Source organism: Protomyctophum parallelum (assembly GCF_964188405.1).
Source record: "Protomyctophum parallelum genome assembly, chromosome: 13".
NCBI classification, from domain to species: Eukaryota; Metazoa; Chordata; class Actinopteri; order Myctophiformes; family Myctophidae; genus Protomyctophum; species Protomyctophum parallelum.
The window spans coordinates 28,433,799-28,452,909 of record NC_139708.1 but is presented as its reverse complement, the minus strand read 5'-3'; the positions used below and the strand labels follow the sequence as shown (position 1 = coordinate 28,452,909).

The window sequence follows — 19,111 nt, the reverse complement described above, 5'->3', positions numbered from 1 at the left end:
TACATTGTCTTGGCTGGAGATTGCTTTCCTGCAGGGTCCAGCCCAACCCAACCTCACTTGTTCGGTTGGTGTGATTAGGTGGGGTGGTCTTCCCCAATCAGTATGAGGGGTTTGACACTTTCAAACGGCAGTCTGGCCAAGAGTCTGTATTTAGTTGTGAGGCTAGATACACGATACGATTGCTCACACAGCCCCAGGTGACTTGAGGTGAAGGCTCCTTTGATTTGGTAACATTGCTTTGGTTGACATGCTGGGGACACAGAGAAAGACACTGATGCCTTCAGTGTCTGCACATCCTGCCTGATAGTCCTGAAGGCAGATCTTCTGTCTTCAGTCTTTCGCTCACTGTTCACTGCTCACTGTTCACCTCAAGCAGGACAAGGTGTTTGCCTTTGCACAGGCTATATGGTTAGGACTCGTGCTTCAACCACTCAGAGAACTCCAACAGGGTGTTGGTTGCTCCTGGGCCGCAGAGCATTGTGTGGCGGAATTCAGCTCTCATGGTGGCAGCTTGTTGAGGAGCCGCATCTAAGTTCTGTGTCTCCCTCTGGGCCTAGGGTAGACACTTGCTATTTTCCGTAGCACTAATTGGTGGGGCTGTCCAAATTTGTTGTTTAGGTGTCACTCGGGTCTCTGTTAAAGTCGGGTCTAGGTGGTCTAGAACATGAGTTATTTAGTCAGGGGATATTAATAAATGTCTACCATGGTCACAGGTAAAATCACAGGATAAATCTAAATAAATAGTACAACTGTATTCCTCATCCTTGAAAATGTATGATTGATTAGTCACCAGAATCAAGATCCTAGGTGGTGTAGAACTTGAGTTATTGTAAAACAGCAGGTGGCTGCCATTTAAAAAAATGGCTGCCATGGTCACAGGACAAATCTAAATAGTACCACTGTATTCCTCATCCTTGAAAATGTGGGATTAGTTACCAGAATCAAGATCCTAGGTGGTCTAGAACCTAAATCAGTTCAACTCCGTCAGATGTCCGTCAACTCCGTCAGACGTTGGTCCCGTGATGTTTTTGTTAATTTCCAAAGAAATAGACGATTCGATGTCAAATCTTTTGTGCTTATGTATTGAAACACCAACTGAAATGATACGTAATGATGATTTGTTTTTTTATGGTTTTCATGTTATAATATTGAAAATAAAGGTTGAAATGACGGATTTGAGAAATTGGATATTTCATAATAGTGTGATATTGGAACAAAACAATGATTACTGAAAGCCATTATAAGATAACTGAGGACTTTATATTATTGTTGAAATTATCAAATTAAAATAAAAGGGATTTTAGTGTGTCTGACATGTTGACATGAATCAGTTATGAAGTGCATAAATGTCCCATTTTAGAAAGAAATGTTATTCGAAAAACCTGTTCCTTCTCAAGATTGTTAGTTGAGACCTGTGTCTACAAATACATCCATTTGATTTGAATGTATCTTAAAAAAAAAAAAGTTTTGTCCCTTATCTCAAGAATGGGTGACATATGGTACTGTGCACAAGACATTTGGCGCCGTAAGTTTAACTCTGAACAGACGGACATAGACGGACAGACTCTCTTACTTCCTGATTTGGGGACATGATTATCACTAAAATATTCATTTAAATAAGGGGCGTCAAACTAGAATCACTCTGGAACACTTGAGTAGTGACGACCAACTAAAGTGGAAAGAGGAACTTGAGCACCACTCACGTTGGCAGTGGCAGGTCCGCAACACCCAGCCATGAGATGTTCTCAAGGGCACGACGTGTGAAACGACACTCTGGCATTGCCATTTTCTTCTCCTTCCAGGTACGTGCACCGGCCCTGTCTCCAGGTGATGGAGGCCATGCTGGTCGCTGCCGTGACGGCAACTGTGTCCTTCGCCATGATCTACTTCTCCAATGACTGTCAGCCGCTGGGACCTGACCACTCCGAGGAGTACCCTCTGCAGGTGCGCGCGCACACAGACACGCACATATTACTGGCCAATGTTATCAATACAGTGTTTTATTTTTGTTGATTCTCTCATTGACTCTTTTTCTTCCATTAACAGTTGTTCTGTGCAGATGGAGAGTACAACTCTATGGCGACGGCCTTCTTCAACACCCCTGAGAGAAGTGTCCGGAGTCTCTTCCATAACCAGCCAGGTAATGGACGATGATGTGTGTATATATATATATATATACTGAACAAACACTATATACATTAGGACTATTGGACTATAGAGCTATTTAATTCTATAACAAATAAATATATCACTTACCCTACCTCTTTTTAACCGATTGCTTGCTAACGGCTCCCGCAAACTCATTACCCGGTATGCTACGATGATAGCATTGGACAAACACACTTTTCCTAGGCCGACAGTAAATGTTCTCTTATAGCGAGAAGCACACCGCATACCTCAAAAGAAAGCTACATTTGTCCACTCCAATTTAATTTTTTTATTTTACCATCTTCCATTCTGGAGAAAATTATCTTTATGTAACACCTGCTTTTGTAGTGACAGGCTCATCTTGAACAGAAGCCGAGTTAGGAGCTGTTTTATGTCAGACGTTGACAGGCAGTTTTAAAACAAACATGCGGTAAACGTAGAAATCGCACCGGACCGTTGGGATTTGAACCACGAAGAAATCCTGTTCCCGCAATCAATCAGAGAAATTGGTCATTTTCCATCGTTTCGCGAGAAAATGCCATATTAAAATAAGAAAAAAATGCATCCCTGGAGGATTCAACATAAATACTTTCCCAGGTTACTATCCCCCCCCATCCTCCTTCAATTTAACGTGTGTAGCATTCAGTTCAGAAACACTTTCTCGTGTTTTGTAACATGTTCCGCTCATTTCTTTCACTCCTCCAGTGTGCCTTCATTTTTCTTCCAAGAACCTCATTACAATTACAACCTCATTACATGTTCCTCATTACAGGTTCATGCTGTACAACTCACATGTCTCTCTGTCTCTATTCAACAAACCAGCTCCATAATATTTAAACCTTTTCAAAAAGATTAATATCATAAAGATTTGCTGGTCTGAATTATGGATGTAAATTACCTGAATTAGTTTTACACAAATCTGTTCATATCAATTTCTCATCTCGCTCTTTATTCCCTCCTTTTTCTCGACCCTTAAGGCTCATTCATAGTCTGGATTTTCGGTGATGAGGTGACCACCACTCCGGTGGTGAGCTGACCACCGGAGCTGAAATAAGGGTGGTTTCTTACACACATCCCTCCATCACCTGAAATAATAGCGGTGGTGAGTAAAAACAGAGAAGGGCTGGAGCGGTGGCGGTGGTTTGCTCTTCACCGCGGCTCGTGACGTCATGTTGTAGTTCGGTGGTCACTTCAACACCGAAGATCCAGACTATGTATGAGTCTTTACACTTTTCCCGACCCGTTCACCTCTGATCACGCTGATCAGGCACACATCCACACCCTCTGACCCTAACCCTCTGCATTGTGTGTGTTCACCCACAGGTACGTACAACCCTCTGACGCTGGGCATGTTCACTCTCACCTACTTCTTCCTGGCCTGCTGGACGTACGGGCTGACCGTGTCCGCAGGAGTCTTCATCCCCTCCCTCCTGATAGGAGCAGCCTGGGGGAGGCTGTTTGGAATACTGCTGGCCGCCATCAGCCCCTCAGACTCTGTGAGTAGTACAGTACCTGTGGTACAGAAGAAAATATGACACGCTTTGCTGTTGGATGTAAGGGGGGGCCCTTGTGGGCAAAATTCAGAATAAAATCTCACTCCTATAATCTGGCCATAAACGGACTTGCGCAGCCGCGGACACACACTTGCATGCACGTGTGACACACACACACACACACACACACACACACACACACACACACACACACACACAGTCACACACACACACACACACACACAGTCACACACACACACACACACACACACACACACACACACAGTCACACACACACACACACACACACACACACACACTCTCTCTCTCTCTCTCTCTCGATATGCCATTATAATTTCATGAAGTTAAAATGCATACAAGTGAATGATAGATACTATAATGTCATTTTAATTTGTATGTACCATTTTGTTTGGGCCAAGACATGTTTTTTACTTTTTAGTCTCATCCTCACTCGCGTAAACATTTGCTCAACTGTTGTTAACTTGTTTTACATTAATTTGTTTGTGCGTTTTTAGATTTGGGCGGACCCTGGCAAATATGCCTTGATTGGAGCTGCATCACAGCTTGGTGAGTTTCACCATATTGCAGTATTCATTTATAGTCTGTCATGTGATAGTGTCACATGTAAAAAGTAGCTACATCTACATCTACGAGCTCACAACTCATAATTATGTACGACTCGGGCATGACTTCATGTTTGATGGCTAATGTAAACAGGATGAAGGGATGACGCTGCCATGGCCACTTTGGACCAGGCATGTGATTCAGACAGAGTCTAGACTTGTACTATATTCACTGGTTTTCGGGTTCTATATTATTTGACTGATTTGCTTAACCCATTTTGGGGCGGGAACTCCTTTTGGTGTTTTAAACATTATGTTATAATTTAGCTATAAATAGCAGACCTACAAGCGCGCGCTATGAGCTTGTAGGTCTGCTATTTTTTTAAAATCATGAACATGTGGTGCAAAGCTTTGAATATATACTCTTTCAGAGCGAACGTTTTTAACTCAAATCTTTGCTTCTGGGAGGTGGTTCCTGAAACACATTTTCAGATGGGGGTCAGCGGCCAATTTCATATATTTATGGGGGTCCTTGACATGAAATATTGAGAACCACTGATATAGAAACATGAGGTTTTTCACAAAAAATATACATTTAAAAAAAAAACTTTTACATTTTGAGGTCAGGCCTAAATGGCTTAAGGACTCTTTCACAGGAATAAAGACTGGATTCTGTGTCCTGTACTCAGTACAGTATTTTTATCATTTACTGTATAAATAATAAATAAATCCCTGGGGAGATTGGTCTGGCACTCCTCAGTTTGACTTGCATTCCACTCACCCCAGAGTCGTGTGTGACCAATCAGAGCCCACTATTCAAAGTGACTTTTTTTTGTTTTGCTGTGACGTTGGAATCAGTTTGTTTTTTCCGCCCCTTGGAAATAAATCTTCCACACCAAAGTTCCAGACTAATATCTATGCAGTGATAAATAATCTGGCCATGCCACACATGCATATGTATATCCCATTTTGGGCGGGAACCCCTTTTGGTGTTAGCATTATGTTATGCTTTAGCTATTGAAGAATAGCAGACCTACAAGCTCATAGCGCGCACTACGAGCTTGTAGGTCTGCTATTTCTTTTTTATCGAAGAACGACTGACATAGAAACATAGCTTTTTCAGAAACTCGTCGAAGAGACGTAGAAGACATTTTTAGAATCTGATCTCGGGTCAAGATGGGATATGATGTATATGTATTAGCTTGTAATGCTGCCTTTCGCCCTGCAGGGGGCATTGTGAGGATGACCCTCAGTTTGACCGTCATCATGGTGGAGGCCACAGGAAACGTCACCTACGGTCTCCCCATCATGCTCGTCCTCATGACGGCCAAGATCGTAGGAGACTACTTTGTGGAGGTGAGCCGAGGGGAAGAGACTCTCCGTGTCTGCTCTGTATCTATCGTAGGAGACTATAGACTCTATCTATCGTAGGAGACTATAGACTCTATCTATCGTAGGAGACTACTTTGTGGAGGTGAGCCGAGAGGACGAGGCTCTGAGTGTGTCTGCTCTGCCAAGGCATTTCTTCCTGAGCACGGCATATCTTTAGAATTGTTTTCCAATAGGAGCGTTGCGTGTTTACAGTGCAACGTAAAAATATATATATTTTTACAGAAATATTTTCAACTCTGGACTGGTGGCGTTTTTTAGGAGAGCCCCTTGCGTTTCAGCTGGGGGAAAAAAAATGCTTTGTTTGACATACAGCCTCGTGCTTGTACACAACACACACACACACATCACCACATGTCCCTTGTACTACTGATAGAAGACTTGTTTATTTAGTTAGTAATATGCAGACTTGTTTATTTAATTATGTAATATGCTTTGCAGACACGCATGCGCAGAGGACCAACCAGTGTGTGTGATCTCTTGCGTTTGTGTTCCAGGGCATATATGACCTCCACATCAAACTACAGAGTGTTCCCTTCCTACACTGGGAGGCCCCGGCCACATCTCATTGGCTGACGGCAAGGTAACCCACTGCCCCGATTGGCTCATAGCAGGTCAGGGATGTAAGGCCTTCTCTGATTGGCACGAATGACATGTCGACTTCACATAGACGACGAACAAATAATGTTTTGGTTTGTCCCTCTCCAACGTTTATTTCTCTTCATCCCTTTCACTATCACCTTTTCATTCTCTGTTTTCACACCATCATCTTTATTAAGTTCCAACCATCATCCTCCTCGTCATAATCTTCTTTCCTCTGTCTCCTCACCTTTTAACTAACTCTTCCATCCCTTTTTCCCCATTGTCCAGCCCACTCTGCATAGATTAAAGTTCTCAGTCGCCACGACTGATTTCAGTCATTTGGATTCTATAGAAGTCTTCCATGAAAGCATGCTGCCCCACAGACTGAGCTTGGTCTTGTAGATCTGCTATTTTCGGTCATTAGTTATTTTAAGTTAAGAGTTTAGAAGCGTCTTCCAGAAACACGAATGGTCTCATAAGAATGTCACGATTTCTCCAACTGGTCGGCCTTAAACACCACCATTACATTTCCCAGTCTTGAGGTTTGATCTTGCTTTGTTCCATGTCTCGGTCTCTCGTCTCCAGGGAGGTGATGAGTTCTCCAGTGACGTGTTTCAACAGGCTAGAGAAGGTGGGAACCATCGTGGACGTCCTCAGCAACACCTCCACCAATCACAACGGTTTCCCCGTCGTCGTGCAACTCACCGGCAGTGACGAGGTATACTGTAGATACAGCTCATCACTTAAGCTGCTTTTTCCCCCCAACAATTATTACGTCTCATTGTGAAAAATATAATAATTCACCAATTTCACGCGTGGTCAAGTGAAACTTTTTTTTAAAACACTTTTTTCGAGGATTTTGAAGATTTTTTTTAAATTTCGAGGTCAGGCTTAAATGGGTTAATAAGAACATGCGTATAAAATGTATGAAAGTACTGGACGTCACCCTGCAAAATGTCCACATAATAAATATATAATGTGTATAGAAAAGATGGTGTGAAATAGTTCACAATGTAAAAATCAGCTTAAGGAAGGTTATATAAAATAGAATACAGTTCTGAGTAAATTCACATGTACAGTACTGTACAGAACGGCGCATAGAAACCAGTGGGTTGATCATTCAAGGTTAATCAATTTCCTTTTCCTTACACACATCCCTCCATCACCTGTTCCTGTTGCCGTCTCTCTCTCTCAGCCAGCGAAGCTCTGCGGTCTCATCCTTCGCTCTCAGCTCATCGTTCTGCTCAAACACAAGGTGAGATGTGTGTGTGTGTGTGTGTGAATCTGTCTGAATCATGTTTGTGCTGCATTGGGTTAGTGTTATATTTGAGTGTCCACACGTCCCCCAGATATTTTCATATACTGTGTGTGTGTGTGTGTGTGTGTGTGTGTGTGTGTGTGTGTGTGTGTGTGTGTGTGTGTGTGTGTGTGTGTGTGTGTGTGTGTGTGTGTGTGTGTGTGTGTGTGTGTGTGTGTCCAGGTGTTTGTGGAGCTGGCTCGGTCCAGGCTGACCCACAGGAAGCTGCAGCTGAAGGACTTCAGGGACGCGTACCCCCGCTTCCCCCCCATCCAGAGTATCCACGTCTCGCAAGACGAGAGGGAGTGCATGATGGACCTCACAGAGTTCATGAACCCTACGCCGTACACTGTACCACAGGTACACACACACACACACACACACCTTACACTGTTCCACAATTACTTGCGGACATGTATACACCTTATTCTCTTCTATTAGGTGTACTAGTATATACAGTCTGGGAACCCATTCGGTAAACTAAAAAAACATTTTTTGTGTAGAAACAAGAACTCTGTTGGCTCCTTGAAATAATTAATGGGCAAGGGTAAACACCACTTTTCTGGTGTGTGTGTGTGTGTGTGTGTGTTTTAGGAGACATCTCTGCCTCGCGTGTTCAAGCTGTTCAGAGCTCTGGGACTGAGACACCTAGTGGTTGTGGATGACGAGAACAGGGTAAGTAACTCCGAGTCGTGTGTGTGTGTGTGTGCATCCATTCGTCATTCCCTGTGCTCTAGCTGTGTGGGTGTGTGTGTGTGTGTGTGTGTGCATCCATTCGTCATTCCCTGTGCTCTTAAGGCTTCACTCACACATTTCGATCTAGCATACAACATTGATCCATGCTAGATGTAAACAAAGGGTAAGTGCCATGGCCGCCCCAATGCATTTCCAATGGAAGTCACATGGTTTGTTTGTACAGCTTTTGGCTGTGTTCCGACTGCCCCCCTCCCCCCCATACAACAAGAATGTTGTGTCAAACCATGTGACTCCCATTGGAAATGCATTGCGAGCTTGCATCAGTAAACAAGTCTCATGCATCAGCTATACTTCTGTGTGTGTGTGTGTGTGTGTGTGTGTGTGTGTGTGTGTGTGTGTGTGTGTGTGTGTGTGTGCAAACATAGTAGATGTGTGCATCTTACTACAGGTGATACTACAACTGGTATGTTGAGGAAGATGATTGTATTTTTCCCCCCTCTTCTTCTCAAGGTGGTTGGTCTGGTGACCAGGAAGGACTTGGCCAGGTACACTCTGGGCAAACATGGTCTGGAAGAACTACAGCTGGCACAAACATAGTAGACACAGATGATGTGCAATGGACTTGGAGACAAGCGCGCGCGTGTACACACACACACACACACACACACACACACACACACACACACACACACACACACACACACACACACACACACACACACACACACACACACGTGGTACAACAACCATGTAAATGATTGACTTAGATACCAGACGGACAAACACCTCAAACAAAAGCACTCATTCCCATGGATTACACCGGTCACTTGTTGCCTAGTTACCTCTCAGCTCCAGCTATGCACTCACGCGTGGACTCTGTGGTGGTCCAAAGAGGCCATGCCAAAATGGTCACCGTGACAACACAACAAGGACACGGTTTGTATCCACAGATGGCCAGGTGTGGACAGAAAAATGTGCATGGAAATGGTCGAATGGTGAAAACACCATCTGAAGTGTGGTGGAATTAACTTGCCCAGAATGTCTGTCGTTCCCTGTCGAATGGTTATAAATATCTCCCACTCATTTTCTTTTTTGTTTTTTACCCAGATGGACAAATCTGAGAGGTTATGGAACCTATTGATGGATCTGTCATGGGTCACTGACTTTACTGAGTGTGTTTATTGTTTATCTGAGAGGTTATGGAACCTATTGATGGATGGATGTGTCATGGACTCATGGGTCAATGACTTTACTGAGTGTGTTTATTGTTTCTTAACTTTAGAACAAGTACTGGTCTGGACCGGACGGGTTGACCTTTCAGGAAACCTATCCGTTGTTTCTATTTGTGGACCATAGGTGAAGGCGTATGAACCATAGACTGTAAAAAAAAATATGGGTCTGATATGGACGTAAAATGAAGCCCGTCAGTCCTTGAATTGTAAATTGCCATCTTTCTAGATCCGTTTGGGCCCAGCTGAGCCATTGTCTGGCCCAGACAACGAGGCGGGACTTCCCCCCTTCTTCTTCGTTGGTTTTTATTTTGACTCGAGTGGGTGGGGGATCCCGTTCATAGACCATACGCGACTTTATGGTCATTTTTTTAATAAATGGGACCATAATTTTCCCAAAAGAATATTATGACATTAGAAATGAGACTTTAAACTAGTGACTGGAAGCAGAAAGTATTCATGATCATGTTTATTAAGGTAATACAGTCTAGGTGAAGTTGGGCCCAAATACATGGATCTCTATGGAGCTATGGGGTTTTTTGAGCCCAATGACAGCGCCACAACAGGCCATTATATGAATTTTCAGGAAATCCCGATTTCCTTATGGCTTCACAAAATATCTGTCTGACTGCCCCCCTGGTATGAACGCACGAAGGGATTATTAATGAACATAAACTATCCAAACTGTAGGGCTGGAAGTCAAATGTAAAGGGAACATAACTGTTTGCTTAACTTTTGACTCCTATGTCTTGTCCTCTAAGAATGTTCTCTGCACCTTTTAGAGCAATGGCTCCTCTCTACGTCAAGTTATGTCCCGTGGTAGAAGACAAAAGTAATTAAACTCTGGAAACCAGGTTCATTCAAAGCTCTTGCTGCTCTTGTTACATAGGGTACATAGAAACACAGGTTCATGTTTGTGTCATAGATTTAATTCCATTAAACGGGGTGGATTCAAGAGCACTCTGGCTCAGCTGATATCAGCACATCCACTTTTTTATGTTGTTTAGTTTTGCACTGTGTGAGTGAGGATGCTTTTATTTATTACATTGTTAACGTAGTCTCGTATTTTTCTTAAGCTTTAGAATGGGGTGGGTGGGTGCATATGGGGAGACAATTTGATGGCTTGAAGGATTTGGTAATTAACAATGGCACGACAAAAGGTTTTAGTCCCATTCCCAATACAGTAGTTGCATTTCCTATTTGGTACGAAAACGTGGATGTAATGGATGTATCTTATTTGTGCTTTTGTGTCACATGATTGTCGTTTCTGACTGAGGAGTTGGTTGATGGTAGCCGGGCTCCAGCCCCTGAATCATTGAAAAAAATATTAAACAAATGAACATTGTTGGCTAAGTTGATGGAGAGTGATTGATATAATTGGCTACAGCCACACATACCATAGCAGAGACCACCTGGGAATCAGAACTGTGTTGGGACAGGATTTTGGGAACACACTATTGCATATTTATTCCCAGTTTTATCATCAGCACCATTAATTAAACACATTTTTACACAAACATTCAGAAGTTTGTATCGCCACAATATATTTGCACTTTGATATACTACTGAGATCGAAGATAGATTTTAGTTTTTACTATGTTGCGAAATACACTTGACCCAAAAAAGATTTTATGAATGTAAAACCTTTTTGCAGTGAACATTTTATTTTATTTACGTCATTTAACGTGACAGTATTCGATGATGTGTTTAAATTCTTTATAATTGACCCAGATAAGGCGTGCCATCAGTGACATTTATAGACCATGCCAGGATTACCTGAATGTGTACATAAAAAAAAAAAAATGAAACATTTTACTATTTCAGTGTTTTCTGTATGCTCCCCCCCCCCCCTCCTGTGCACTTATTTTTGTTGCTTTTACATTTAGCCTCAAATCATTTGTTTTTGTCTCGTTTTCACTGTGCTGTTTGTTTGTACAGGTGTAGATGTTAAAATGTATGCTGTATTTTGTAACCACTCGAACCTTTTGTGAGCTAATAAAGTATAAAATGAAGTTAGTGCACGAGTCGAGGCAGTCTTGATGACACGGTGATCTCTCATCCGCTCTTTTCATTGGATTTAACTTTTTATTAGACACTTTTCTGACTTTTAAGAACATAAACCTACATTCAAAAATACTAACGGGATAATCAGAGCAACAACCGACAAATAGACCAGCATAACACTGGGCGTACATACTGTGACACTTTTCTGCATCGCAGCAAAATCATAAAATGGATTCAAAATCCCTCTCTTTTTAAAGCTCGGGGACAATAAAATAGAAGATTAATGACACTGCATGAAAATATACAGGATGATATAATCGTACATCTGAGAATCTCGCCATGCATGTTCTTTTGTGTACTTCATACCCATTCACTGGAAAGCTACATTGCCATAGGAAGTTGCTCCCTTACTACACCACGCTACCCCTGGTCACTGAATAGGGGTGAAAATCCTGGAATCTCCCAAGGGCCCTGGCTTCACTTTATTGTTATAGTGGAACGTGTGACGTCCATGCCAGCCACACTGAATTAGAGAGCGAGGTGTGGGGTGTGAGGTCCAGTCTCTGGTTCTGTTTCGGGATGCAGATGGAGGGTAACGTGATGGGTTCTCTTGTCATTAGATGATTCCATACTGGGCCAGTTCATGCAGCTCCAGGTGACTGAACGCCTCCCATGGACAAACCACAGTGTAGTCTGGACCAAGGGAAGAAAGTGTAAATGTAGCAACACAGTCTACGAAATGATAACATTTTGAACAAATGCCGTTGTAATGCTGTGAAGACTTTAATATATTAACATTTATATTCTATCAACCGTCACTGTTGTGTATAATTGTATATATTACAATTTACAGCATGTTACTTAACCCATTCTGGGCGGGAACCCATTTTAGTGTTTTACCCACTCAGATCGGGAACCCATATTTGGGTTCTGTACAGTATGTACAGTGTTACGAAGGAACGGAGTGCGGAATCCCAGACCAGACCAGATACTTGGCCTCGGTTACATACAGTATTAAAAAATGTAAACATTTTGATTCTGCTATATAAATATTTGAAGTTTTTCAGTTTTTTAGAGGCGTTTTTAGAATCGGCCTCAGGCTTAAATGGGGAACCCCAATTGAGAAGGGAATTACATTTTCAAGTGACAAACAATTCATATCACAATTTTTGCGGGGGATTTCAGCTTTGTCAAACCCACATCATCTGACATTATACCGTCAATATGCTCAGCTAACACAAATCTCAAGTCTTTGTCAAAAGTACCTGACAACTAATCCCAGTTATCTACTGTAGGAAACGTGGAGTAGGCCTACTGACAGCGTGGAGTAACAGAAGGGATCAAAACTGTTCTGGGAAAGGATGCTTTACTCACCAGTGCCAAGCCCTTCCATTCCAGGGATGTCATCTCCAAATCTTTAAAGAACAACAAAGACATGGTCAGAATTGATCTGGATAACAATGTGCGGTGGTAAAAGCAGGTGGCAGGTATAAACATACTGATAATGCATTATAACACTTGACAGTTATATAACAAGTTATACATTTAAGCACTCGTAAGTATTAATAATGCGTTATAACAATATCAATATATTTTATAATGTCATTTTCAAGTACCGTATCATAATACTTAATAATAAAACAATACTTCATAATTGCTGGACACACACTAACTGTCTTAGTTAGTGTGTGTAGTATTAATTTTATGCATTAAATTGTACATAAATTGTATTTTTATAATTATCGGGACAAAAGAAAAGATTTGTGTGATGAGTAAACATGCAGTATTACGATACCTGACCATATCATCGTAAAATATAATGTGTTATTGTGTTTGTTCTAATGTGTATTTATGCATACTTATCATACTATAAATGTGCAAAATCTGTGTGTGTTTGTATGTGCATATCTATTCTGTAGTTCAGAATAGATACCGTCCAACCGACCGACTTCAAACTAGGTGCACGCATTGCAAACAACCCGAGGGAGTGCTTCGCCTGGCATCAAGTCTGTCGGGTAGGGGTTTGTCCAGAACCGCCGATCCGACCGGTATGTCATTAGCATGCCTGGCTATATGGGACCGACTGACTTCAAAGTTGAACTCAGCCTAAGTATCGTTGAAGACCTGCAGGCGTGATTCGCCAAGTGGGAAGTGGCCGAATCAGCGGATTAAACAATATATATATATATATCGACTGAACCGCAATCAATATGACTCCATATTTGGGCATGCCTGGACGGAACGGCAACTACATTTTGCATTGAATCTTGAACTCCATCAGGAAGTATAGATAAACTTGAGCTCTCTACCCTTTCACCCCCTTCTTTGGAGGCTTGCTCTTGAACTGTCGGGTCATCCTCTGTTTGAACTTGGGGGGTCCCCTGCGAGGCGTGGTGGGGCCTAACGTCACCTTGGTGGGCGTCGAGACGTCGGCCATGGTGAGGCTGCAGGAGGTGGTGGAGCCACTGCTCATGCTGGGGTCAGATCAGGGCCTCTTCCAGGATCTGAGGTGGGCTACCTGTGGACGCTGGTTCTGCACGTAATGTGGGCAGCGGTGGAGAAAGTACTCACATTTTGTACTGGAGTAAAAGTATCAATACTGCAATATAGAAATACTCTGTTACAAGTAATAGTCAGAAATTCAAAATTGACTGACTACAAAGTAAATGTAAATGTACTTAGTAATTTTCCTGTGGATGCTGCTTCAGGGTTCTGTGTCGTCTCTTTCTCCAATATATAAGATATTCTTGATGTATTTATCCACTTAACCCTCTTCCTGGAAACATCCCTCTACGCTCTCTGTGTGTCTCTCTTCTTTCTTCATGCGTTATTGCATTATTTGTCCCTTAACATTTGTAAGCGGGTTTAAGTAGACTCTCCAGGCTCCTCCCATCCACGTCACTTTGCCAACGCGCCAATCCAAGTCACTCCTCATCTTCGACGTCCCTTCTCTGCTCATACCAGGCCGTCGTTCCACTGTGACACTGTGACAGGGAGATTGACAGGTTGGGGTCTTCAGGAGTGTTGATTGACCCACTACGGTTAACTGAATGTAAGAGAAAGAAAGGTAAACCTAGTCAAATCCTTTGTGTTCATTTTACTCTGTAAATGGACCCTATACTCTCAGTGTTAAATTGACATCAGGATTTTGCTGTGTACAGACAGTGTTATGCAATAGAGTCTCTCCACGGGTGAGCTTAGCTATCGACTTAATCAGAAGACTATCTTCTCCCCAATTCCGTTAAGTGTGTGCCTCAGCTCTCTAAGCAGCTTGCAGCTTTCCTAGGGAGCAAAATCCTCTCATGTCAATCTCCCTCAAAGACAGACTGTCAGACACTGGACAGAGGACATTAAGGGGGTTAATTTCAAAACACTGTCACACACACCCACACACACACACACACACACACACACACACACACACACACACACACACACACACACACACACACACACACACACACACTTGCTTAAGGTTGTCTTGGGTTTTTCTTTAAACATTGAAAGCACACTTTACGTGACTTCTATATAACAGTGGATCAAGTGTAGATTCTGCTTGGAACTAGTTTAAATGTACAATTATGTGACAATCATACCCCAGTTTATAAGTACTGGTAGTTAAAAACTAAATCAAAGGCACACAAAGTTATGAAGATGAAAGACAACACCATTCCATCCAGTCATCTCCTGGCTTTGATGAATGAGCTGCCCCAGCTTTCGGACACCTCTGGGTCACCCCCCCCCCCCCCCCCCCATAAGCCACATTATGATATGAACAGGGGAAGAGATAATCTAGAGTTTTACTACAGCAACCTCACTTAGACAAAGAGATGCTACAGAATCTAATGTCCCAGTAGACTGGGCATCTGGACTGAGTTCTACCTGAAATCTGTGTCTGGTACTAAAGTGGTACTAGCCTGTGTGTAATGCATATGTGTGTATGCCTGGAGTATAATATATTATTGTGTGTGTTGCATGTGTATTTAGGGGAGGTAAGGGCAGTCATGTTCAAATAGTTTAAAGAAAACATACTCTCCCAATCCCAACACGATTGTTCCAAGCTTCAGGTCAAGGCATAGCGCAAAAACTGTGACAAATGACATAATTAATTCACTTGACAAGAAACAATGCTGTGTAGCACTAGACTGTTATTACTGTATCAACCGGGCAACATTAAGCTTCTTGGTCACGGAGCAATTGACTGGTTTATTATCTCGCAGGGAGATGAGAACACAATTAATTGAGATATTTTTTGAAACTTTGCAATGAAAGTTCAACTCCACAATGCGAAAGGGGGTATGCCCACACTGCAACCCATACCTGCTAACCCTCCTGCACGTCTCCTGCGCCGGCATTTCTCCTGCTTATGGGGGATTTCACCATTTTTGCGTGGTCAAACCCGGTCAGACCTATCTCTCATCAATGAGAGAGTGTGAATGTTACTCTCGCTTTATGTATATGATGGCTGGATAAACTCCAGTCCCACATACAGTGTACATATACACTCATAAATTGTAATTGAATTCAATTAGACTTTTAATGGATCCCTCTGTTAGTACAGCCTGCAAGTATCAAACTCCCCAAATCCACCAGAATACTGGAAATTACTACTCTTCTAATTTGTTATAAACCAGACCCCCGCTTGGTCAGTGTCACCTCCACGACATGACAGGTTTACACAGACCCCCAGTAACATACCCTGTACAAAGTCCTGGAAGTGTAGACACCTCATTCACTTCCCAGTAACCAGGCCATGGAGGTTTGCGTGTTCCAGTGTGAGACTGAGTCATCAGGCAGAGACACACACACACACACACACACACACACACACACACACACACACACACAAATATGTGAACTAACTAATGTACTGTATGGCATGGTTTTAAGTGTTTTCATTTGTTATTGTGGAATATGATACATGCATGCTGATAGTAGTGATATGTCTGGCTTCTGTGCTGATTTATTGGCTTCATTTTCTCATTCAGTTTAGCGGCTTTGGTGGAACTGCTATAATTTATGTATGGGATCTGAGGTTATCACCACCACACCACAGTAACAGGCCACCATCCATTAAAATCATGGTACTGTAACATCATCTCTTGGTTTACTGGCAAGGCATAGTGTTCTGTTTATTTACATGGGACTACAATAAAGCATAATCCCATTTTTTACAATTTAGGCATTTAGGAGACACTCTCAATCCAGAGCGATTTACATTAAGCAATAACAAAAAGGCATGGGAATGCATCACATAATATAAAATGCATTCATCATGAAACATGCGTAAGCTAAGAACGTAACTAGAACATATCTAGTGAGTGGGGCGAATGCAGTCTCTTATTTTTCTCTTACTTCTGTTGCTCTCCATGTCAGTGTCCTTGTCATCCATCGGACATCAATTTTTCATTTAAGGACGACATCTGATGTGGTTAACTGTGTGAGGATATCCGCCTTGCCTGTGTACATTCTCCCAATTGAATCTGTAGACTTCTCTGGCAAATGAACGAGGAACAGATTGTATCAGGACCATGCACCCCATCACATTGATACAATAATATTCAAACGATGTAAATGCATGTCAACAACCAGGAATTGTGAAAGTAACAGTAAACAGCTATTCTTTAAAGCTACTGTAATGTTTTAGTAATACGTTTGACCATTAGAACTGATTAAAAAGATTGCTATTTCTATTTGACCAAAGGAGAAAGACCGGTGGGGAGGAAAGCGATTTGCTGAGACTATAAAATAGTCTGAGAAAGTCAAATCCAATATTTTGAACGAGCTGTTGGATCTGTCCACAGAATGTAACACTTAAATTTACAGTGTTTCGATGAAAAGAACAATTTGGAATATATAACAGTAAATCCAATGGTTAGTTATTATTATCCAGGTAGATTATAGAATTGTGGCACTAATTGTGGCACTTTAATCACAATGATTGGTAAATAATGCTGATTGTGAAACCTTTCTTTTTCCATCCTTTGCATAGCATGCTTTTAATTTGCAGGCTTGCAGAAGTCTTTTAATTTGTCCAAGTCCAGTTTGGGAGACACTGTTAGTCACATAGCCTTGTTACTTACAACAAAACACAGCATTTAAAAAAAGAAAAGAAACCAATACTACATTTCTGGCCTTTGAAAGCAGAATAACAATACTCAAGCACCCTTTTGCATGGGCAAGGGTCGGAAGGGGAAACTGACTCAAATGTAAAGGTGAGCTGAAGTGAAATAGTTTGTCTAATGACATTAACAGCTACACAAACATGATGTTAACAATGACAAGACAACCCTAAGTCTCGGCGATTAAATCAGCCATCCAGAGAAGTGTTTGGCTTGTTAATTAGAGATGAAACGACTTACGACCCTCTGCGGACCATTTTCTTTTTACTCATACACACAATCATCCCCACAGAAACCACACACACAAATCCCTTACAGAGACAATGAGCTTGGCATAGTCTGACAGGGGCTAAGAAGCTGAAAGCTTTACACAGTACATTGCTTGTTGTGCACTGCATGCACACATGCACACACATGCACACACACACACACACACACACACACACACACGCGCCTCCTTGAGAGGAGAGAGAAATAAAGAGGAAGTGTAGTAAGGCACAGAAAATAGTACTCGTGACTCATGCAAAAAAGCATTGAACACTTGACCACAACAGAAGTCAACTGCTGCAGAGATTGTGAAATATACAACATAGCCTACAGCCTATTAGTATTCCTATACATACACACAACAAATGCATAGTGCTACAGTTCCAACACATAACACAATATTTTGTACTTCACATTTGTACTACACTCAAGTACATTTTTAATTCCGGACTTTTACGTATAACAGAGTATTTCTATTTTGCAGTATTGTATCAAAATGATACTTGAGTAGGCCTACTATACTTCCAACTTCCACGTACCACTGCCCTTTAGTGACGATTTTCTCTCAGGCTCCACTAGATGGCAGACCAGGTCAAAGAACACAGAATATTTACAGACCATCCATGGAGCTCGAAAGTTACTGTCAAACTTTATGACAGTGTAGCCACTCCGTGACTGTCATTACTGTCTGTATTGACTGTTAACAATTGCAATTTCGTTTGGTCTTAAAATAGCACGTTGGTTGATTGGTTGCATCATTGCATGGCGATATTTTATGTGCTTCACGGTTAGTTAGTTAGACTAGTTTATTTATCTCAGTCATGTTTAAACAATGCAGTTGAACATGTATGATGAATTCCTGTTCTGTTCTTTTTGGCTATAGGCTATGGTATGATCTATATTTGTACGTCTCTAAATGTTTTAATGATTTGAACATGGTGGACCCTCTTGTAAACCTAAAGGGCAGTTAGTTTAATCAATGTAGCATTGGTGCTCGACATACATATTAATAACCGGTGTGTGTGTGTGTGTGTGTGTGTGTGTGTGTGTGTGCGCGCGCGCGCGCGCGTGTGTTGTGATGACAGGATGCAATTACAATATATTTTTTAATTTACAATGCCTTAATTTATAAAGGCGTCCGGTGCTGAACATGGCAGATCGGCTCACAATGCGAAACATTTAGTGACTGTGCGAGCTTTGTTGTAGATTTGCTATTTTCGGCGAGGCACACCGTCGTACTACGGAATCTGCATTCGTCGAGCATAAGTTTAGAGTAAATCTTCTCATACATAATACAGCA

General features: G+C 41.9%; 2 protein-coding genes across 3 annotated transcripts in view; one reads left to right on the top strand and one right to left on the bottom strand.

Moving 5' to 3' along the window:
- clcn7 (chloride channel 7) overlaps positions 1-11,428 on the top strand; it is a 32,419-nt gene extending 20,991 nt beyond the window's left edge. For both annotated transcript variants that reach the window (XM_083780727.1, XM_083780726.1), the window contains 11 exons: positions 1,803-1,944; positions 2,047-2,140; positions 3,472-3,644; positions 4,178-4,229; positions 5,454-5,581; positions 6,112-6,197; positions 6,782-6,914; positions 7,392-7,451; positions 7,677-7,853; positions 8,088-8,168; positions 8,700-11,428. In XM_083780727.1, coding sequence (XP_083636853.1) covers positions 1,803-1,944; positions 2,047-2,140; positions 3,472-3,644; positions 4,178-4,229; positions 5,454-5,581; positions 6,112-6,197; positions 6,782-6,914; positions 7,392-7,451; positions 7,677-7,853; positions 8,088-8,168; positions 8,700-8,786 — 1,213 coding nt within the window. In that variant the 3' untranslated portion in view covers positions 8,787-11,428. The remainder of the gene's footprint in view (positions 1-1,802; positions 1,945-2,046; positions 2,141-3,471; positions 3,645-4,177; positions 4,230-5,453; positions 5,582-6,111; positions 6,198-6,781; positions 6,915-7,391; positions 7,452-7,676; positions 7,854-8,087; positions 8,169-8,699) is intronic.
- A 610-nt stretch (positions 11,429-12,038) lies between these two features.
- On the bottom strand, positions 12,039-13,895 carry LOC310868589 (retinal cone rhodopsin-sensitive cGMP 3',5'-cyclic phosphodiesterase subunit gamma; the record flags this gene model as incomplete). Its single annotated transcript, XM_083779044.1, has 3 exons — positions 12,039-12,115; positions 12,797-12,837; positions 13,732-13,895. The coding sequence occupies 3 exons, from the start codon at positions 13,893-13,895 to the stop codon at positions 12,039-12,041; spliced, it is 282 nt and encodes a 93-aa protein (XP_083635170.1).
- Between the last annotated feature and the right edge of the window lie 5,216 nt (positions 13,896-19,111).